The following is a 24,490-nucleotide window of genomic DNA, read 5'->3' on the forward strand; positions in this document are numbered from 1 at the left end:
TTGATTGGTATTAAGTCGAAACAAGGGTGACGCATTGCAAAATGCTTGGGGGATATATAATTTGGGCTATATATTTGCATATATTTACGAGGGGATGGGGTTAAGTAGAGTGGAAGCGCCCTCAAAATATGTTGGCTAAAATCTGCAGATTGTGAAGTGAGGACTGTTTTCTTGCCATGTTTCATTCTCAATTGCCCCAATTGTGCATTAATACCGTAATAGTACATGGAAGACACATGACATTTTACTTATAATTTTGTCATCAAAAGAATATGAGGAGTTGCATTGATAGTTTTGAGCCATTTCACGATGAACATAATAATAAATAATTAATAATATTTTGCTACTTGAACAATAGTCTTCAAGACAGATTTGACCAAAGGAAAATGAAGAATCTTTAGTCTTTCTTGAACAAAAATATTGTGCACTGTGTGCACGATATTTACATCGTACGCACCGGGTAATCTCCATTACCCGTTAATTCTTTCACAAGTTCTTCTCCGCACAATAGGGCTCACAATGAATGCACAGTGGTCAAAGATTATAAGAGAAATATAAAACAACCTTGGGATCTGGAGGAAACCTCTTGTTAAACCTCTCGCACTCAGCTTACTTGTCTTTTCTTGAAGGCACGTGGCATTTTACTTATAATTTTGTTATCAATAGCATATGAGGAGTCGCATTTATAGTTTTGAGCCATTTCCCGATGAACATAATAATCAATAATTAATGATAATTTGCTACTTAAATAAGAGTCTTTAAGACAGATTTAACCAAAGGAAAATGAAGAATCCTTAATCTTTCATGAACACTAGTGCACTGTGTGCATGATATTTACATCGTACGCACCGGGTAATCTCCATTACCCGTTAATTCTTCCACAAGTTCTTCTCCGCACAATGAATGCACAGTGGTCAAAGTAAGAGCCGCCGATGATGCTTTTCGAACAACAAGAAATAGTAAATTAAGCGACAACATGATATAGCTATTGATAAATAGTGAAGTTTGTAGATTTGTTGATAAATAGTGAGACATGACATAAACGAATAAATAAATCTTAAAACGAGTAAATGTTAAATTGAATATGCAAATCAAGCTTGAAACGAACAAAAATCAGTACAAACAAGAGTTTGGGTGTTGCCTCCTTCTCTATAAAGAACTTTACAGTTTACAGTCTCATTATAAACTCTTGTTTGTAGTGGAATTATATTTGTCTTAAATAGTCTTTAAGAAAAAAGAACTAATAAAATTAGACTGAATATTTGATAGACAATGATATTGTGACAATGAGAGACATGAATTTTTCTAGACATAATCAATCATATATCGCCTCAAAGTAAAATTTCCTAGTCAGTAGAGTAGTTTATTTTTATTTTACTTATTTTCAAATGGTGATGTAAAGACGCGTATGCAAGAAGCCATTTTGGGTTCAGATCTTTCCCAAAGGTCCAAATGTCGCCAATTCCTAACTTATATTTCCTCCGTAATTCGCTTATTATTTTGAGTTTCGACAAACTCAATACTTATATAAAATAGAATACTTTTATATAGCATATGTAATTGGTAGTATATACATGTTTCTATTATCATATACTTAATGGTTTGTTTCAAAATCAAGAAAAAAAAACATTTAAGCAGATAAAGTTAAGGATATACGTTAAGAAACTTAAGTTTAAGTTAAGAAAGTTAAGTGCTGTACTGAGTGGATGAGTGTGATTGTATGCGGAATTGGAAACCTTTAACAAGGCAAGTTGACTAGCATGCCAGCGGGAGACCCAGGGAGAAAGAGAAAGAGAAAGAGAGAGAGAGAGAGAGAGAGAGAGAGAGAGAGAGAGAGAGAGAGAAGTATAAGTTAAGAAACGTCCTCTACGGAGTCCAGTCGACGTACACAGGCTCTGAAGTACAGTCACGGCGGAGGAATATCAGTCCTATCACTTTCCAGAAAAACCCTGTATTCTATTTGTTAGCAGTTGAAAATAAAAAGCTTCCCAAGCAACATAATAACTGTTACACCAGAGATTCACACAGGAGTATTTGCTTGCCATGATGCTTCAGATTTCAGCAAATTTAGTTCCTTTGCAAAGCAATTTAGTGAATTTAAAAATTACTTTACCAGGCAACATGGTCATTTTTTCTACAGATCAGCACCAGCTATGTCAACACGAAGGCAATTAAAATTTTTCATTGCTGCACTATTATTGCCTACTGTAGGAATTTTTAGCATCGTGATTCTACTTACCTCATAAAAAAATTTACTCTACAACAATAAATCAATATTATATCCTAAATGAAACAATAATTGATTTCACGACAGAAAATGGTCACTAAATCAATTTGGCACCGTATATAAACTGACTTGGAGACAAATTACTTTAACAACAATGATTAACATGGTTAAACTTTCAACAACATAGATAAAACTGGTTTCGTTTTTTAAGCCCCAAATGCTTAAAATATGATTGCACATGCTATACAGGGTTGAGATTCAATCAAAGACTACTTTTCTAAAGCTTATGTTCAATCAGAGTTTTGGAAAGCTCGAATAAATGAAGTATTTCCATAAATAATGGTACCCCGAGATGCAAAATTCTTTTATTTTATAAATAAACCTCGACCTTGCTCGTTTGAGAATCTCATGCTTGAAATTTGAAAACCAGAAATGAACTATGTTCATAACAACTATGTTCTCTTAATTGAACATAGTTCTGGTTGAACTATGTTCAACCAGAAAATCGACTATGTTCATTGAAAAGTCACTGATTTTTCTGATGCTTGATCATCGCTCCATCAATACAAATAACACTTTACAATGAGTCATCCTTCCCAAAACAAAATGCATGTAGGCTACTTTAAAATTGTAACGTACGTAAATATGGTAATCGTGGTCCCTCCCTTCCCCCAAAGAGTCATCTTACGCTCACTCTTAATTAAATAAAAATTCCACTCTCGCCACTCATGCCATTCTCGTTTCTATTTTAAAATGAAATAGTTTTTTGAAAGATGAAAAAGACTTAAAACAAGACTATAAAAAGAAAAATAGAAAAAACCTTACAAGAAAAGACACTAAACAGAAAAAGAAATAGAAAGAAAAATAACCTGGAATAAAAGTTGATAGTGGGAGTACCAACTCAAGCAGATGAATGCTGATAGGGCAACAACAGCGGCTGCAAACAATGGCGATCGTCTTGACGATAGAACAACAACAAGTACCAAAGCTATAAAACATGAAACAGCCAGCCATATCTGAAAAAGGTAAGACAGCCTGAATAAAAAAAATGCATTTTTGTCTGCGCTGAGCCCAGAAAACCTGTTCCAGCTATGCGCTCACGCATCATGGGTTGAAATCAAAATTCCAGGCACTATTCATACGAAACAAGTTTGTCTGTTCACATGTGTAGCTTAGAGCCAGATATATTATAGCGATAAAGCTCTGTGATCAAGAACCAGCCTATATACACATATTAGCTAATTTCAACCAATCACATCGAAGACACGAATTCAAATGGGCAACAAACGAAATTTTGATTATTTTTTTTTTCTTCTTGTTGAAGTGCAAATGATCCAATTATACCTGAACTAGCCTTTACTTTTGACCAGTTTAGGGTCGAATGAAAAGAGTTTCTTAATGTCTAGCCATCTAAGGAGATGGACAAATAGTAAGCTTTTAAAGCGACAAAAGTAGGATGAGCAAGAGCATTCAGCGTTGTCACTTTTTTTTATAGCTTGAACCTCAATATTCTTTTTAAAAATAAAAAGATATCGGCCCTTTTATGTTCATTTCCCGCTTTATTCGGTACTTCATTATCCTTTTTTATTACTAACTTCAAACTATAGGTTTTTTATATTTTTCCCCAATCACTACTACTACTACTAGTAATAACTCACTGCGGGACCAAGCCACCGGAGGTCAACACAGCTACGCACGTTCCTTCTCTATCCCAATCCATTCGAAACCTCCTTCTTTACACCATCACAGGCAGTACCCATTACGTTTAAATGTTTCTTTATGACATCCTCCCAATCCAGACGAGGGCGACTGCTTTATGTTTAGCCCTATACGGTTGGCCGAAAAAGACATTCTTTGACAATCTGTCATTCTTTATCCGCAGAACGTGCCCTAGCAATCTCAAACTTTCTCTTATTACAGCCCTAGAAAGTGGGATGGAATCCTATTTTTTGCACAGCCTACTGTTTGAACTACGGTCAGGCAGTCGGGTACACAGAACAATCCGTAGGGAATTTCTCTGGAAAACATCTAGCAAATTTTCATCCGCTTTTCAGAGCACCAACGCTTCAGAGCCATATATGGCCACTGTCACCACCGTAGCTTCCAATATTCTAATCTTGGTTAGCAGGCTTCCTATTCTTCCTATTCAAAAATCTTCCTATTCTGCCAAACATTTTTTTAACTGTGAAAAAAATACCCTGATCCTTGTCTATTATGCTATTAACATCTACACTGCTCTCACTGTCTTTATTAATAATGCTACCAAGGTAAGTGAAGCTGTCCATCTAATCAATATTTTCGTTACTCAACGTCACCTTTTCATCTACACTTATTCCTAGCCTTAGCCACTTAGTCTTCTTTACATAAATTTTCAAACCTATTCTAGTACCCTGAACTCGCAAAACCTTTAAAAGTTCATTCATTCATCAGCATAGTTTAGCAAAGTTCTTAAACCATCAGCATAATCTATGTCCAGGAAAGCTTTTCCTTCCCATTTGATTCCGTGTAATCCCATTGCCTTTCTGTGCTGCTTCAGACAAAGTCCGTCAAAATGATCCATGATTTAATACGAAACCAGCTGCTAACCGTATTTCCTACCTTAACCGCAGCAGAGGTATTCTCGTATATAGCACTTATCACTTTCATGTACTTGTCTGGTATGTCATACAAGGATACGATCTTCGCTAAAACTGTTCTATCAACAGAATCGAACGCTTACTCATAAGCTATAAAACTGAGGACCAAAGTGTTTGAAAACCCAGGCACGTCTCAATTATTAACCTAAGAGTGAAAATTCGGTCGACACATCCTCTATCCTTTCTAAAACCACACTTTTCTTTTCTTAAAACTTTGCCTACAGCATCTCTCAGTCTAAAAAGAATAAAATTACCAAGTAATTTGGTACCAACAGAGATCAGGCTAAAGCCTCGATACTTACACACTCACTCTTATGACCTTTCTCATACAGTGGTTCAATTCGAGTTTTCCTAAAATCGCTAGGTGGTTCCCCTTTTCAAAAAGAATATTCGTAATCTTCAGTAACTTATTTCTAACCTCAGAGCCATCATATTTAAGAAACTCATTTACCACAGTATTAGCACCTGGGGCCTTATTATTTGTTTTAATGCTTCTAGTACTGACGCTAATTTTTCCTCATAAAATAAATCCTCCTTCACATCAAAGGTATCTTCAAGCACTAGTCGCTCTTTTTCACACAAAACAAGAGTTTTGTGATTTTTTACAGACCTATGTGATTGTATGGATGAGTAGGGTTAAGGCCTCATTCAAGTGCTGGTCTATATTAATCACTAATTTAGGAAAACAGTCTTCCTTTTCTCCTTCTGTCTCCTTTTTTTTTAATGTATTTGTGCTGTTACATTGGTAATTTCTCTTTTCGTTATATCTTTTGAATTTTTGTTACTGCCTGACTGTTTTTTTTTACGTGGAAAAGTTTTTTTTAGTGAAAACATGTTAAAAATGAGTCCAAAACATGAACAGATATTTCTAGAATATTTCCAGATCAAGCCCGTATCCAGGGGGCAGGGGGTTTGCCCCTCCCCCCAGTGTTTTTCTGACTCGTGGAAACGTAACAAAAATTAATATAAACTAATTTTTGATGCGTTTTCTAATTTTTTTTGTGATTTTTTACATTTCTTTTTAGTTTTTATTGCTGCCTGACCGTTATTTTACGTGAAAAATCTTTTTTTTTTAGTGAAATACATGTTGAAAGTGAGTTCAAAACATGCGCAAATACTTCTAAAATATTTCCAGATCAAGCCCGTATCCAGGGGGTAGGGGCTTTGACCCCCCCCCCAAATGTTTTTCTGACTCGTGGAAAGGTAACAAAAATTAATATAAACTAATTTTTGATGCGTTTTTTATTTTATTTTTTTATTTTTTACATTTCGTTTCAGTTTTTGTTGCTGCCTAACCGTTTTTTACGGTTCTGAGTTAAACTTTTTCCTATTTTGTTACGAGAAAATACCAAATTGCATGTGTTTTTTTTTGCAAGTAACAAGAGGTCTCTGTTTAATTAAAAACATAAAAAAAAAACACAAAAAGAGAGACATTTTTATATACATCAATAATCTGAAACATTATTGTCATCAACTGACTATTCTATAGATTATTCTTTCTCATCGTGAGTTGTTTTCTATTGTTCGATTTCTTTTCAATTTTCAGTTTCTGTTGTAGCCTGAGCCCTGTGAAGGAGCTAGTTTTAAGCTATTCTTTTTTAATATACACATTATTTTTTGGGTTGGTGCTATTTTTGGGTTTGGTGCTTATTATTTTGGGTATTTTTCTTTTATATCGAAATAAAGCAAAAACTGTGGAATGAATTTATAGATTAAGTTCCTAGATACGGACTTCCAAAATTAAGCAATTAAAATCTAACCTTTCACTGTTGGTTCGAATTCACTAAGGACAGTGAGAAATTGCAAGTCTAAATTGCCTTAAAACCCTCCCCTCCTCCCTTACACGCACTGAATCTTGATATTTCTCAAAATGTACCTATTATTTCTGTAACTCGTCTATGTTCTTGCTGTGTTTCCAAAACCATTTTTGAATTATTTGAACGGATTTTCCAAAACCACAATTATGTATACATGGCTGTACTGAACAAATTTACGAGAAAATTTTAAGAGACATAATCACCTCCCACCAGAAAATAATGTCTGCTTTTCAATATGAATTGATTTTTCCCAAAAAGCTATAAAAAAATTAAGATTCTTTCAGAAAATAATTGGGCTGACCCGGCAATTAAGTAAATTTTTAACTAGATTTCAAAAAAAAAATGTGCAAGTGTTTGAAGTTGGAAGTTTGAGAAATATCAAGATTCAGCGTTGTGAGGGAGGAGGGGAAGGTTTTGAGGCAAATTAGACTTGTAATTTCTCGTTGACCATAGCCATGTTCTTTTTATCCATACCAAAAAGTTCTTTTTTTTTTCATACCAAAAAGTTCTTTTTTCCAAAGAATATTTAGCGATAAAAGCTAAATCAATACAGCCAGTCAAAAAAGCAAAACATTAAAGGATAAAATTAAAAATCAAAAAAGAATGCAATATTTACATCTAAATTATTCACAGCCACATCAATGCAAAGCCTTTTGAATGACAAGAAGAAATTTCTCCAAGTGTCAATCTCCAAACAATACTTCTTCCGGAGCATACAGTCATCCCCTTCAGAGAATGCGTTAGAAAGTATCCTGTCAATGTCAACAAGGGGAATCTTTGTACCATCCTTAGCAAAATCTGACAACAATTTTAATGAATTTTTGTTAAGATTCACAATCACTGGAGAAAGTCGAGCTTCTGTAAGGTGATCGTCAGACTGAAAAAAGGAAAGCAACAACAATTGCAAGTTTACTATATTTAATATACTTTATATTTATATTATTAAATTATTTAAATTATTTTACTAAATTATTTAATATTATTTAATATTATTTTATATTTAATATTTTATATATAATAATTTAATTTTAATTTTATATATAATTTATAATTTAAATATAATTTAAATTTAATTTTATGTATAGTATTATTTTATAAATTTAATTATTTAATATTGTTATATTAAAATTATATTATTAAATATTTAAATTATTATTATTAAATTATAAAATAATATATATTATTAAATATTTAATATACTATACTTACTATATATTACTATAAGTTTTACTATATTTACTATATAAATAAAAAAACACTTCTAAGAATGTAGAAAACTTCAAGCTTCAAGTGCAAATACGTATAACCATTGGGACGTACTTTTCTTGGGAGGGGCATAAGAATTTTATCATGTTGGGTGTAGATCTTTGATCTTTCTGATTGGGTCCCTTGAACTAATCTCAATGAGGATTTGCCCCCCCCCCCCAGTATACAGGCATGGTTTTCTAAAATAAACCAGAATTTTAATAGGATTTAAATTCTCGTCAGTTATTACGTTAGATTAAGGTTGAGTTATATTTGTTATGAGTTAGGAGGTTAGATCAAGGACAGTGCTTAAAAATCTCAGAAGGGTGGGGGTCCATTCTCTCCTCTGCGTCGAATTATATTTGTGCAATACTCCTGCAAATGTACAGAATTAATAAATTGGTTATATTTTGCCACTTCAAAAAGAAACTGGGATCATGATCCACAAAATATAAGGGTGATTTATACTCTTATACAAAAATGAGCTGAAAATGAAAGATTCCTCTTGTGCATCTTAGTCAACAAACACTTGCAGATCTTACAAAGGCAAATGGTTATGACAAATGGTAAGACACATGTTGATGGTAAGTTAATGGTAAGACACATTTACAAAGGCAAATGGTTATGACACATGGTAAGACACATGTTGATGGTAAGTTAATGGTAAGACACATTTACAAAGGCAAATGGTTATGACACATGGTGACACATATGTTCATAGTAAGTTAATGGTAAGACACATTTACAAAGGCAAATGGTTATGCAGATGCAAAAGCTATTTCAATCTGGGGCGTACTAGTGCCACTCCAAATCTGCAGAGGCTTATTTACTTCATAGGAGATAGGGGAGGCAAGCCACATAAAACAATAAAATATTCAGTGCAGTACCTCTGGCGTCAAGGTCAATTATAGCGTATCATGACGCAAAAGGTAACAGGGTTACTTACAATCATGCAATAATTTGACTTACCATCTGGAAGCCTTTATATACCAGAGGAAAGAGGAAAAAATATAAGAAGCACTAGTTTAAACAAATTAACATCTATGTGAAAGACGGGAAAAATAAATGCTATACAATAAAAAAAAACAACACATATAAAACAAGAAAAACTCACATATGACAAATTATAATTGCTGTTCTTAAAACAATTAAATAAAAAAACTATTTTTTTAAACTGAAAGTAAGGAGCAACATTAAAACTTAAAACAAACAGAAATTACTCCATATATGAAATGGGTTGTCACCTCTGCAATCCCTCACTCTTTACACTAAAGTTTGACTCTTTCTCTCAATCCTACTTTATTAAACAGTAAATAACTTTAGCGTAAAGAGCGGGACGTTGAGAAGGGAACAGCCCTTTCATACACGGAGTAATTTCTATTCGTTTTAAGTTTTAATGTCGCTCCTTACTTTTCAGTTAAAAAAAAACTAGTTTTTTATATAATTTCTGAATGTTTTCGAATCAATGCATGTTCAATTTTGGCTCTCTGCACATAAAATATTAAAATGAAACTTGCATACTAATTCTTTTTTGGCTAAATGGCTTTCTCTTAGTTTTGATCAGACCATTTTGAGATAAAAGGGGTGGGGGAGTAGGCCTAGTTGCCCTCCAATTCGTCGGTTACTTGGAAAGGCAACTAGAACTTTTAATTTTTAACGAACGTTTTTATTAGTAAAAAATATACGTAACTTAAGAATCAACTTACGTAACGAACTTTTATATTCTTATATTTTTATTATGTATATGAGGGGGTTTGTCCCCTCGTTAATACCTCACTCTTTACGCTAAAGCTTAAATTTTGTCCCAACTCTTTTAGAATGACCCCTGAATCAGAAAGGCCATAGAATAAATAGTTGAAATTACTAAAAATACTTTAGCGTAAAGAGCGAGGTATTTAGGAGGAGAGAAGCCCCTCATATGCGGAATAATCTCTGTTCGTTTTAAGTTTTAATGCTGCTCCTTACTTTCAGTTGAATAAACTTTTACATATTTATTTTTTCATTGTTTTTTTTTTCTAATAATACTAGAAAATCCCGCACCCCTTCACTGAATTTCTCTTTCCCCATGACAAATTCCTCCAAGGAAAGATCCTCCCACATAGCCCCTCCCCTCAACCCCTCTCCCCAAGACCAAAATAATCCCCCGTAAAAAAAAGTCTGTACACTTCCCAATAACCATTACTGTATGTAAACACTGGTCACAATTTGTAACTTGCAGCCCCTCCCCCTGGGACTGTGGTGGAGTAAGTCATCCCAAAGACATAGTTATTATGATCTTCGACTATGCTGGACAAAATGGCTATCTCAAAATTTTGATCCATTGACTTTGGGAAAAAATGAGCGTGGGAGGGGGCCTAGCTGCCCTCCAATTTTTTTGGTCACTTAAAAAGGGAACTAGAACTTTTCATTTTCTTTAGAATGGACCCTCTTGCGACATTCTAGGACCACTTGGTCGATAAGATGACCCCTTGAAAAAAAAAACACACACACACCCATGATTGGTCTTCTGACAAAAAATTCGAAGTTCCAAATTCTTGTAAATAGGAGCTAGAAACTTTTACAGCAGGGTTCTCTGATACGCTAAATGCGATGATGTGATTTTTGTTAAGATTCTATGACTTTTAGGGGGTGTTTCACCTATTTTCCAAAATAAGGCAAATTTTCTCAGGCTTGTAACTTTTGATGACAAGGACTAAATTTGATGAAAATAACATATTTAAAATCAGCATAAAAATCAGATTCTTTTGATGTATCTTTTAGTGTCAAAATTCCGTTTTTTAGAGTTTTGTTTACTATTAAGCCGGGTTGCTCTTTACTATAGTTTGTTACCACGAACCATGTGATTCCAATGTGATAAGCACAAAAACAAGACAGGGTGCTTTATCTATCCATCCCCCTCTCATCCTATCCATGCTAGGGATAGGATGCGATCCATCCTCTATCCATCCTATGGATAGATAAAGCACCCTGTCTTGTTTTTGTGGTTATCACATTGGCATTGTTTTAAGAACAGCAATTATAATTTGTCATATGTGAGTTTTTCTTGTTTTATTTGTGTTTTTTTTTATTGTAAAGCATTTATTTTTCCCATCTTTTATGTAGACGTTAATTTGTTTAAACTAGTGCTTCTTATATTTTTTCCTCTTTCCTCTGGTATATAAAGGCTTCCAAATGTGAAGTCGAATTATTTGTCCTGTCTAGGGATGGCACACTTCTTTCTGATGGTTCTTGTCTTGAGCAGTGGAAGGACCACTTCTGTTCGCTCCTCAACAATACTAGCCCTTCTATGCCTTCTAATGATAGTCCCAGCCAACCTTGCAGTCAAAGACCTCAAACAGATGCTCCTCCAGATGAGCCTTTCAGCCCCTCAGATATGGCATATGCAGTAAAAAGGCCCAAGAATAATAAAGCTGCTGGTCTGCGGCTTAAGCTCAGAGCTGCTAAAATATGGAGGTCCTGCATTGCTCCTGTTTCTCCACAATCTGGCAAACAGAGATAATTCCCAAGGATTGGCAGAAGGGTGTCATCATCCCCTTATGGAAGAGGAAAGGCTCAAGAAGCGACTGCTCCAACTACCAGGGAATAACCCTACTGTCAGTCCCTGGCAAACTGTTTTCAATAGTTCTGCTGGATTGATGTTGGAACATCATTCGAAAAATCCGGCAACCAGAGCAAGCTGGTTTTATGACGGACCGTTCAGCCATTGAAGAGTTTTTCACAATTTGACAAATAGTAGAGAAGGCCACAGAGTTCCGACAGAAAGCATTTATTGCCTTCGTCGACTTCCATGCTGCATTTGACTCAGTCGATCGAGAAGCTCTTTGGCAGATTCTAGAGTTGACTGGCCTACCCAAGAAATATTGCAGACTTCTCAAGGCGCTGCACCATGGGACAGAGAGCTGTGTACAAGTAAATGGTAGGTGTAGCCTGTTCTTTCAAATCACGACAGGGGTGCACCAAGGATGTGCAGTGGCTCCAGAGCTATTCAATGTCATTGTAGATTGCACTATGACAAAAAACACTTCACGTCTCAGCTTTGGGCTCGAATTTGGAGATAGTGGCATCACAGATATTGATTTTGCCGATGACTTGGCCATTCTGGCGGACTTATGGAGCAGCTGCTGGAAGCGCTCCAAATTCTAGGAGAAGAGGCTGCCAAAATAGAACTGCATATAAACTGGAACGAAACTAAAATTATGGCCATAGACCCGTCTTCTCCTACTGTTAACTCTTCAGTTAGCCTGGGCGGCACCACTGGCATCAAAGTTGTTCAAGACTTCACCTACCTGGGCTCCATAATTTCTTCGAATGGCTTGCTTCTCCCGAAACTGCGAGATTATCCAAAGCATCTTCTGTCACGGGCAGACTGATTCGTCACCTCTGGCAAAAACCGAACACCAGCCGTACAATGAAACTGCAGATCTTCAATGCTCTAGTTGGCTCTGTGATGCTTTATGGAGCTGAGACATGGCAAGCATCATCTGCAACCCTCAAGAAATCAACGTATTTCATGCAAAGAGCCCGAGGAGGATTGAGGGCCTACAATGGACTGACTTCATCAGCAATGAGAAGCTTCTGCAGCTCAGAAAGCAGTCTCGGTTTTTTACTCAAGCAGCCGAGAAAACCACACGATGGTTCGGGCACCTGCTTTGAATGCCACCACATCTACCAACAAAGATGATCTACAACTTCGACCCTATCAAAGCCGGTTGGAAGCGACCTCGCGGCCGACTGAAGAAACGTTGGTCTAACAGCCTGTCTAAGTTCTCGATGATGGCAAACATCAGACAGGGCAAAGAGCAAATACTCGCCATGGACCAAAGCAGATGGAGGAGGCAGACGTCACTCTCTATGCTGAGCAGGAGACTTAAGTCAAGTGAGTAAGTCAATTCAAGTCATTATTATCTGAGCATAAATTTTGTTGTTGTTTCTTTCAAAGTTCAGTTTCTTATTAAAAGGTGTACCTGTTTTTTAATACTTCTAATTTAATATGGTGATGTTACTAATCTCTTCAGAAGTTCTGTTTCTGACAGATACTTATAGAATAATGTGAATAATGCCATGCAAAAATGCGTCAGAGATGCTAAACAATCATTGGGGTCAGTTCCCAAACATTTAGGGTGGCCGACAAGTTTGTTGTTTTTTCAATAAAAATCACAGAACTGCTGTTTTTTATGAAAATACCTAAGAAAAGGCATTTATGGGGTTAAAAGTGAAACATAAGGGATAAGAGAAAAATACAGAGGAGCAAAGTCTCTTCCCCCAACTGATGCCATTGAAAATGATTTAATTGAAGCATACTTTTACTATGGAAATACAGGAAAATAATCTTTACCCCCTTTTTAAGATCATAATCATTTATTCTAAAATTTGAATTAAAACCTAAAAAATTAGAGTTCAAAAATTCTACTAGCTTTTTGAATATCAATTAGTTTCTAAAAAATTTATCTGAAAAAAAAAACAGAAAAACTTTGTATCATAAAATTTTAACCCTTCCTAGATGAAGAGTAAAATTGCTTAAATGAAATTCCTAAATATTAATCATTATAATTAATAATCAAAATTAAATTCAGATCAAATTGAAATTTTCTAATTTTAAATTACAAAATAAAATTAGCCTTGATTAGTTACTACCTTCAAATTGATTGCTTCTAACAAAGAAATGACAGTTCTTCTCATGTAAGTTCTAGCAATATTCTCTTCCTCCTCTAGGCTCTTCTTTGAAGTATCCTTATTATCAAAAATGGCAATTTCATTTTCCTTGGTAACAACTCCACAGTCACTACACACTTTCCATGCTTCCTTCTTCTCAATTACTTCTATCACTTCATCACCAGGAAAATCTTCATTAAAGTAATTTTTTGGCTTTCTTTCCAGTCTTTTTACTTTGTTATGCTCTCTATATTTCATACTTGGGTTGTAACTACCCATGTCAAAAGGATCAATAAAATCTTCATTATATTCAATTGATGTTGACATTTGCACACAGGAAAATAAGAGAGTTGCCAATGAAATTGTAAAAGTCAGTGTTGCCATTATTCCTTCAAAGAAACTGCAATGAAACAATAATCCATATATTAAACGAATAAAAGAATTAGGCTACATCAGCTGAGACTGAAAATTTGTTTGTCAAGAATTTAAATAACCCATTTGTAAAAGAAATTTCTTAACAAAAAAAGCCTGAAACAACCTCCTATCCCATGTACACTTTCGAAAACTTGGATTTGTGTCCTTGGATACAATTTTCATTCAGTATTATATGAATCCCTAAAATATTAGAATTTGTTCAGCCACCTTTCTTGATCTCTAAACAATATACAGATGCAGAAATGAATATAACTAGGGGATAACACAAGAATAAAGTCATGATTGTGCAGCCAAAGTCTGATGGCAACAAATCCAAATACTCAATCACTGGAAACAAAATTGAAGTGGTTAACCATTTCAGTAACCTTGGTTCTATTATATCTTTGGATGGCTACATTGACCACAAAGTTTATTTACCCACTTAGCCAGGACCTCTGTTTGTTGGCTGAGCCATATTTGGAAGAAGCCAATGCTCAAACGAGCTTCCAAAATAAAGGTCTTTAGAGCCTCAGTCTGTTTGTCCTGCTGCACAAAGCTGACTTGGCCTGTAAATTCAGCCCTGTCTCACTACTCTTCAATCTAAGTAGCTCTGGGGAATTGGGGGAATCTGACAGAAAGACTGTCAGCAATGGTCACCTGTGAAGCATGACTTCCCAGTCACTCTTTCTACACCAAGCTTTCAAGTGTACAATTTTGAAGGTGCCTGCCAACACTGGAAATGTCCAAGGTGACGTTCTGAATTCCAGTAGAATGACAGTTTTGCAACATTCCTTGACAAGACTGTCAGATGCAAGGCCCTTTCTACTGACTGCTCAATGTGAAGAAGGCTGACTACACTATCAATACCACCCTGGCATGAGGATTAAATAAGTAAGTGATTAATATACATTAAAAATGAATGATCATGAAAGGAGAGTAAAAGAAAAGTGGGATTGTTATATAAAACAAATTCTTAAGTTACAATTCTTTAATTTATTACCAAATAGTTGCACATTTTTATTGAAAAACAAAAGTTTTATTACCAATATAGTTTGCAAATGGCTAACAAAGGATCATCAATGAAAATAAACCATAAGAGTTATTAGAAGAACAAAACAATAAATATTATTTTCCTTTTTAGAAACCTATTTCCATCTCTTGGGTATATTTCTGTGTAAAAAGTATAATTGAGGTTCAATTTATGAGAATATGCAGAGACAGATTAAGAAAGTTTTGTTTAAAATTTGCCTATTTGTAACATAACTAGGAAAAAAAATGGGCAATTTAAGTGAAAGATATGTGAGAAATAAAATCAATATGCTTTTGGTGATGATATAAGTAATTTCTTAGACCACACTATTTTTCCATTTACAAATGATTTTTGAGAGAAAAAATGGGTCTAATTTGAATAAAGCAGTGGAACAAAAATACAAAAAAAAACCAACAGTAACAAAAAAAATCTGAATATTTCAGCTCTGTGTTGTGGATTCTCAGAGGGTTTAGAAAATCAAAAATAGATCCACTGAATGAATATATATTTTCTGATAAATTTTTACCTTGAAATGTTACAGATCACCTTGTGAATAATTTAGAAAGCAGGCCAATGTTAGTTCCAAACAATGAAATGCCTTGACAAAATCCAAAGACATTAAATGATCTATCAGATAGTTGGCAGGATTCTTTGTTATGCCCTCAACATCCAACAATGTAGCCAGTCCATCTACTTCCTTTAAAAATAGGCACATTTATCCATTTTTCCCAAAATGGTAAGGACTCATTGCTTGTTTGTCCTTGGATGATGTCTGGCCTTATCCCAAGGCTCTACCCAGAAAAAATTCACATGGGAAGACCAAAAGGAAAATTTGAATTTGACTGAAACTCAAAAAAACATTGAAGCACAAAAAGTTAAAAAAATCTCAAAGGTCCAAACAAAGTACTTAAGACTATAATTTTATAAAGATGTTAAACCAACCAGAGCACCTTGGAATCTGCTGTTGATGAGCTTGAAATTTTATGTGATGGTTAAAGTCTTTCAGATCATGGCAAATTTAGATTCAGAACTTGGCAAATTTAGAAGATCCTGATATACTTGTTAACAATCCAGAGCAAACTCAAGAAGTTTGCTTTGTTTAATCTGACTGAACTGGTTTTCTCTTCAATTTGGTTATAATTAGCTGGTTCTTTGGTGAAATAAACTACAATGCAGTTATATTTTAATTAAATATTTAATATGTAGAGGTGGTTAGGTTTGATATTTAATATAATGCATTCTGGGTGGCCTGCTTTCCATAATTCTGCAGTAGTTTCCAAACTTTTGTTACTAAAGTATTATGTTTTGGTATATTTCATTATGATTAACCTAACTTCACTTCTGAACTGCATTCTGGATTGTTTTGTAAGTACTGTATTATATGCTTTATTGTGGTAAAAAAGAGATTAATTTGGAGTTGATTTGTCAAATTTCAAGATTAAATTGATTTTGACAGATGGATTTTCCATAAGTTAACTAAACTGGTATTGATACTCTAGAGCCTAGAGTGAGTTAAGGATTTTAATTAATAAAATATTAATCTAAATAGTGCTAAAAGTTTGTGTACTGGAGCCCAAGAAGGCAAATTCTCTCAATGTAGTTATTGTAACTCCTTGATTATAATAAATATATTAGTTTTGAGACAAGTTTGACTTTTATTTGAATCTCATATCATATTGATAATAAGTTGGAGGTACTGTATAGCTTTGTTCAAGATACAGGATCCATAGTTTAGCTAGAACCAAATTAGAATTTACTTCCTATGATAATTTTCTAAGCTAATAGTTGTTTTTAAAATCTGGAAAAATATAAGTTATTTACAAATTTATTAAATACTTTCAATAAATAATATCAAAATAATGGAAAAAAAATGAAAAGAAACAACAAAATGAAGTAAAAAGAATAAGCATGTTGAATGCACCAGGATCCCCCCATAAGCATTCCCAAGGTATTTTGACATGTGTTGAATTGGGTTCTGACTTGCATCAAAAACAGATAAACTTTTTTTTTCTGTTGAATTTGTAGGTGAAATGCTCCAATTTCAGAATATCTTAGTTTTGTATCCTTTTCTGACAGAACTTCAAACTTCTAATCAAACAGTTAGATCCATTGATGTTTTTCCTATATACTGAATTCCTTTTCAAACCAAAAATATTTAAACTAAGTCTTCTAAAGAAGAAATAGCATTTTTTACAGAAACTGTCAAGTCATCAGTAGCCTACCTTTACCATAGTTTTACACAGATGCTAGAGCTATATCTTGCACTATAAGGCACAATGTTAAAACAGCAACTATGATGCTTGGAAAAAAGGAATCTAATGGCATTACTTTTATTTATTTGACATGTTTCCTTTGAGAGTGCTTAACCACTAAAATGATAGGCTAACAAACTGGATAAATATATGCAAAATTCCATAACTGAAATAGGGAAAATGTTAAAACACTATATAATACCTTTTTCTATCATCTTTCTAAATACAATAATCAATCAGAGATGGAAATTAACTCTGGACTGAGAAGATAACTGGTTTAATGTAGGAGCTATACCACATGGCCATTTAAAAGTAAAAAAGAAAGATATTATTAGTACTATATATGGGACCATCAGGTGGGAGAGGTATCTTCAATTGAATTAAAATTTATTTGATTTGGAAAGAGTGTAGGGCTATAAAGGTAATTGAGTAGCCTAGAGAATTCATCTTGTCTGCAAATCAGTCATGGTCCCCAAAATGATAAAATATTTACCCCAAAAAGCTTAGATATGGCTTAATATTCTGCTGAAACAAGAGGAATTACACTTCCAAAACCAAAGCCAATGAATAGCCTACCTAAAAAAATAAAAAGTTTTTATCAAAACCTATATAAGCATGTCATCTATGCATTCTTTTAAGCTAAAAATAACAAAGGGATAGAAACAGTAGCTTGGTAAACTTTACTGTGGCAAAGCCTACTTTAGGCCCTGGATTCACTTCTGAAAGTTCTGTTCACCTGAATCAGCTACTTTCTAAGATAGCAAGAAGGCCCTCATAAGGAATTTATGCTAATTTTTCTCTGTAATTTTAGAAGAGATCAAAAATTTGCTTACTACTTTGGTATACTTTTGTCGTTTCAGTCATAAAAGTCTGACGAAACAGAACCTTCGTTTTTGAATTTACACGTATCAATACCACAGTGTTTCAACATAGTTCTTGATCGTTAGTCACTTTAAATCACCCAAATTAGGCATCTAGACGAAACTTAATTTGTCTAAAAATTCATCAGTAGACATTATGAAAAGGACTTCAACAATTTCTGATTTTTTATAAGTTAGAAGGTGCACCATCACTAAAAGAGATTATTTTCATTTCTTTAAAGATCTGGTTGCGACACCGGTTCCTATTAATGGGTCGATCTCTACTTAAGCAAATCTGTTAGCACGAATGTGAGCAACAAGGAATAGTCTAAAAATTTAGTTTCTTTTTTTAGTGTATTAATCATGACTTTCAAAATCCTTTTATCATTATAGGGAATAAAAAATTCGAGAACTTTTCTTTTCTCATATTGGGCCTGCCAATCATAAATTACACTTTGGATGATTACATAAATGTGAGAGTATGCAAGTACAAAATCTGGGGGGTGCAGTGTCTAATTAAATACCATAGCTTCTATTCATTACAAAAAATCTCCTGATTTCAATTAGGAACATAATGCAGCTGATTCTTTTAAAAGGAAGAAGGTAAAATCTTTTGGTCTTGACATGCTCTTTTATAGGGAGTACCCCTTTCTGCTACCTTGTTTACATTTGAAAATGCCACGTGCACTTCAAAGCTCAGCGACGCTTGACACAGTTTCTTTAAATCTTGGCACAATTCTGCCAGGCTTGCTTTGTGGCACTTGGTAAGCATGATTTCTGAAAATAGGCACCCCTTTGCTTGATACTTTTGCCTGATCACATGCTTTGTGCTTAGATTTATAGAAATACTTTTGGTTTCAATTAACAAGAAAGCACATTCCCTACCAGCTAGTAGATTCGCCATCATTAATTCATCATTTCAGAGTATTTAATAACTTCATGACATGGGAATGAGTATGAAAAACAGCAAATTAGTTATAAAAGTTGTCTTTTCGTTGTTTTTAGGTTACTATCATCATCAGTTCTATCAATTTTTCAAACAATGATATTTAAGATCGGGATTCAATAAGAAGAAAATATTTTCAGAGAACCCTACTACTTGCGCTAATTAGTCCAATATGAAAATAAGGATTTATTGCACGCTCAAGCCCTTTGTTACCCATATGGCTTTTTACTTCGTCCAAAATAAGTTGCGATGAATCAGAAAAGAAAAAAAAATACAAATAATAGTTTTAATTATTAGAAAATGTTAGAAATTTAACATATCTGGTGCAAAGAAAAGTGCGACATGATAGACAAAAGTATTTGGAGAAAAACTAGTCCCCCCCCCGCCATTTTCCCCCAAATGCATCAGAGAAAAATTTAGAGATAGTTGTTTTGTTAAAAATAGTCTAAAGATCAAGAGAGAAAAACTGTAGGGTCAATACAGCCCCCCAGAGCCTGGGAAAGATGTTTTAAGCTGTTCCACGGGGGTATACAAAGCTTTTACGGAAGGACTAGTCGTATATACTTCAGACGCGGCTTATTTAATTGGGAATTAGACATTCTAGTTCCTTTCTAAGAGCCGAAAGTCATCGGAGGGCAAATAGCCCTCAACGTCTTTTTTCCCCAAATACGTCTGAATTTTAAAGATAGCCATTTTGAAGATCGAAATTTTGAGATAACCATTTTGTTAAAAAGAGTCCAAAGATCAGATAGCAAAAACAACTTTGAGGTCGATACCCCCCAGGAACAAATGTTGTACATTGTGCCCTGAAGGCATACGAGGTTTTATGGAGGGACTGGTCGTAGAAACGTCGGAGGGGGCTCATTCAATTGGAAAAAATGAAGGTTCTAGTTCCATTTTTAAGAGTCAAAAGTGACCGGAAGACAACTAGCCTCCCACACAACCTCTTTCCCCAAATCCATGCGACTGGATTTTGAGGTAGCAGTTTTGTTCAAAATCCCCCATAGGTCAGGGGCAAGTTTTGTAAGTTACGTATTGGAGGCATTTAAGGTTTTTATGGAAGGGGCTGTCGCATAAACTTCAGAGGGGGCTTATTTGATTAGAAATTAAAAGTTGTAGTTCCATATTTAAGAGTCAAATGGTGATCACAGGGCAAATAGAACCGTTTTTCCCCAAATAAATCTGATACAAATTTTAAGATAACTATTTTCATAAAAATAGTGCAAAGATCGGATAACGACAATTCAAGGTTCTATACATTCCCCCAGAGCCCGGGGGCAGGTGCTATAAGTTATTTTCCGGGGCATATTAGGTATTTATGGAAAAACTGCTCGTGTAAACCTTGGAGGGGGCTCACTCGATCGGAAATCGGAAGTTCTAGTGATCTTTTCAGGAGTTGAAATTTATCGGAGGGCAGCTAGCCCTCTTTTCTCCATTGCACCCGATAAAAATTTTAAGACAGTCGTTTTGTTCAAAATACTTCAAAAATCAAATAACAAAGCGCCAGGGTCGACATATTTCCCCAGAGCCCAGGGACAGGTGTTATAAGTTATGCCTCGGAGGCTTAAGGTTCCTATGGAAGGGGTGGTCGCATAAACTTCGGGGGGGGGGGGCTCATTCAATTGGAAATTAAAAGTTATAGTGCCCTTTTTAAGAGTGAAAAATGATCAGAGGACAAGCAGCTCCTCAGTGTCCTTTTGTTCCCAAAAGTATCTGACACAAGTTTTAAGATAACCATTTTCTTAACAATAGTGCAAAGATCAGATAACAATAACTTAGGGGGTTGACAGGTTTTTAAGTTATGCACGGGACATATAAGGTTTTTATCGAAGGATGGTCGCATAAACTTCGAAGGGGGCTCATTCAAGTGGAAATCGGAAGTTGCAGTGCCATTTTTAGGAGTAAAAATTGATCGAAGGGAAACTAGCTCTTCTTTTCCCTAATGTATCTGATCCAAATTTTGCGATAACCATTTTGTTTAAAATAGTCCATGAAAATTGTAACTTGGAATATTACGACGTTAAAAAATGGCTATCGTATTGACTTTTGAATGACGAATTCAGATTATTCGTTGTTTTGTCGTAGAAACTTTGTTGTCGTAGAAATTAAAAAAAAAAGCTCATTCGATTGGAAATTGAACGGGCTAGTTTCTTGTTTTTAGTCTAAAGAAATTGGAGGGTATCAGACCCCCCCCATGCCTATAGATTGCCAAAACATATCCAATCAAAATTTTGAGATAGGGATTTTGTTAAGCGTAGTTGAAAGGTCTCAAAATTATGTGTTTGACAACACCCATACCTCCTCAAGACCAGAACATTATTGGCACAAAATTAAAACACAAGAGCTAAGAGCTCATATGGCACTTGAGACGAGGCAAGAAGATCCAAGAGCCAATAGCTCATATGATGGGAGCTCTAGCAAAATTCTAGGAATTAATAGATTGAATTAAAAGAAAAATCAGAGACTTAATGCCTGTCGGGATTTAAAATAAGAGCTCTGAGTCACGAGGTTCTTCTAAATATCAAAATTGATTAAGATCCGATCACAGAAATACCTCAATTTTTCTAATTTTTCCTCTCCCTTCAGCCCCCCATATGATCAAATCGGGGAAAAAGACTTTATCATGTCAATTTGTGCAGCTCCCTGACACGCCTACCAATTTTCATCATCCTAGCGCGTCCAGAAGCACCAAACTCGCCAAAGCACTGAACCCCACCCCTAACTCCACCAAAGAGAGTGGATCCAGTACGGTTACGTCAATTACGTATCTACGTCATTTACTTATTCTATCCAAAAAGTTTCATTCCGATCTCTCCGCTCTAAGCGGTTTCCATATTTCCGGTTTCCCCTCTAACTCCCCCCAATGCCAACAGATCTGGTCGGGATTTGAAATAAGAGCCCTGAGACATGACTTCCTTCTAAATATCAAATTTCATTAAGATCCAGTCACCCGTTCTTAAGTTAAAAATGCCTCAATTTTTCTAATTTTTCCAAATTAACACCCCCAGCTCCCCCAAAGAGAATGGATCCGTCCCAATTATGTCAATCACAAATCTATAACTTGTGCTTATTCTTCCCATCAAGTTTCATCCCGATCTCTCCACTCTAAGTGTTATCCACCGGTTTCCAAGATTTCTGTTTTCCCTCTCCAACCCCCTATGTTTCCGGATCCAATTCGAATTGAAAACAGAGCCAAATGAGACATAAGATCCTTTTATATATCAAGTTTCATTAAGATCTGATCACCCATTCGTAGGATAAAGATACCTCAAGTTTCACGTTTTCCAAGAATTCCGGTTTCCCCCTCCAACTCCCCCCATTGTCACCAAATCTGGTCAGGATTTAAAATGAGAGCTCTAGAGCACAATATCCTTCTAAACGTCAAAATTTATTAAGATCTGATCACCCGTTCGTAAGTAACCTCATTTTTTCTAATTTTTCCGAATTACTCCCCCCTTCAACTCCACTAAGAGAGCGGATCCAGTCCAGATATGTCAGTTACGTATCTTGGACTTGTGCTTATTCTTCCCACCAAGTTTCAATCTTGATCTCTCCGCTTTAAGCGATTTCCAAGATTTCCAGTCCCCCCCACTGGATCCGGTCGCGGTTTAAATTAAGTGATCTGAGTTACGATGCGAGGTCCTTCTAAATATGAAATTTCATTAAGATCCAATTCTCCTTCGTAGGTTAAAAATTCTTCATTTTTTCTAATTTTCAGGATTAGCCCTCCCCCCAACTCCCGTAAAGAGAGCAGATCCGTTCCGGTTATGTTAAGCACGTATCTAGGACTTGTGCTTATTTTTCCCGAAAGTTTCATCCCAATCCCTCAACTCTAAGCGTTTTCCAAAATTTTATGTCCCCCCCCCCAACTCCCCTCAATGTCACCAGATCCTTTTCGTAAGTAAAAAATACCTCGTTTTTTATAATTTTTCCGATTTAACCGTCCCCCCCCCAGATGGTCGAATCGGAGAACGACAATTGTTCGGTCTGGCTCCAGATACGCTTGTCAAATTTCATCGTCCTAGCTTACCTGGAAGTGCCTAATCTAGCAAAACCGGGACAGACAGACCGACAGAATTTGCGATCACTGTATGTCACTTGGCAGGTATCAAGTGCCATAAATAATAGCTGTGGATTGTCAGTTTAGTGCACATATACTGATTTATATTCTTTAAAGTTTTACTAGTTTTTTATTTATTAAAGTTAAATAAGCTAAAGCATTTTAAACGTATGTTGTAGTTTAACGCCATAAGATAAAATGATTAGAATGGCTTTTGAGTCTTCAATGAGAAACTGAACGCAAAACAGATATTATTGTGCAAAATACACTAGACACGATGAGTTTGTTCTAAATTAAGATTAATAATTGATAATTATATATTATAGCTGTTACGCTAATTATTATTAAGAAATCATATTTTTTGATATGATGTATTACTGAAATATTAATACAATCTTAAGACTGTAAGAAATTGGTTGTTCAGCGTTTAATTTCAATCTGAATAGTGTTCAAGGAATAATTCATTTAAAACAAAGAACTATTTCATTTTGTTCCTACTTTCTTTGTCGTCTCTGGCAACGGGGAAGGCTGACCTAGTTTACTCATGTCGGCGGCCCTCGTATACCCATACCATGTACCCTAAAGTCAGAAAACCATTTGAAAATATATACAATATTTTTTTCATGAAAAAGACTATGTCAATAGAAAACGAACAGAAATAAGTTTAAAAAACTTTTTCCACAAGATAAATTTTTCAAAAAAAGTAAAGAGCTCCATTCAGCCAAGAATGAGCAAAAATAAAGTCAAATAATCTTTCAACCAGAAAACTACCACAACTCACTATGAATAAATAAATAAAACTCAAAACGAACAGAAATTACAGTAAATAGCCGAGCCAAACTCAAAACGAGCAAAAATTAACATGAGTAGGGCTAATAACTCCTAGGCCTTCTCAAGACCGGACACAACTTGCGCTTTACTGAAAATTAAATTTAAAAAAACAAAGTTTTTGTAACTGAAAGTAAGGAGCGACATTAAAGCTTAAAACGAATAGAAATTACTTCGTATATGAAAGGGGCTGCTTCCTCACTAGCGCCCCGCTCTTTACGCCAAAGTTTGACTCTTTCTCTCAACTCTTCTTTTTAAAACAGTAAACAATTTTAGAGTAAAGAGTGGGGCGTTGATGAGGAAGCAGCCCCTTTGATATACGAAGTAATTTCTGTTCGTTTTAAGTTTTAATATCGCTCCTTACTTTCAGTTAAAAAAAACTTTGTTTATTTTATTTAATTTCTGAACGTTTTTGAATCAATGTATGACTTGATTTTGGCTCTCCGCAGAGGAATAATTAAAACGAAATTTGCATATATATTTTTTTTGGCTAAACGGCTTTCTCATAGTTTTGATCGAATGA

General features: G+C 34.9%; 1 protein-coding gene across 1 annotated transcript in view; it reads right to left on the bottom strand.

Annotated features, from left to right (window-relative positions):
* The window catches only part of LOC136034389 (uncharacterized), a 42,461-nt gene extending 24,676 nt beyond the window's left edge, over positions 1–17,785 (bottom strand). Inside the window, exons 1-4 of the mRNA XM_065715535.1 lie at positions 17,767–17,785; positions 13,560–13,977; positions 7,297–7,557; positions 3,097–3,243 (exon numbers count right to left, since the gene is read on the bottom strand). Of these exons, the coding sequence (XP_065571607.1) occupies positions 3,097–3,243; positions 7,297–7,557; positions 13,560–13,961 (810 nt within the window). The 5' untranslated portion in view covers positions 13,962–13,977; positions 17,767–17,785. The remainder of the gene's footprint in view (positions 1–3,096; positions 3,244–7,296; positions 7,558–13,559; positions 13,978–17,766) is intronic.
* Between the last annotated feature and the right edge of the window lie 6,705 nt (positions 17,786–24,490).

Source organism: Artemia franciscana, chromosome 13, assembly GCF_032884065.1.
Source record: "Artemia franciscana chromosome 13, ASM3288406v1, whole genome shotgun sequence".
NCBI lineage: Eukaryota > Metazoa > Arthropoda > Branchiopoda > Anostraca > Artemiidae > Artemia > Artemia franciscana.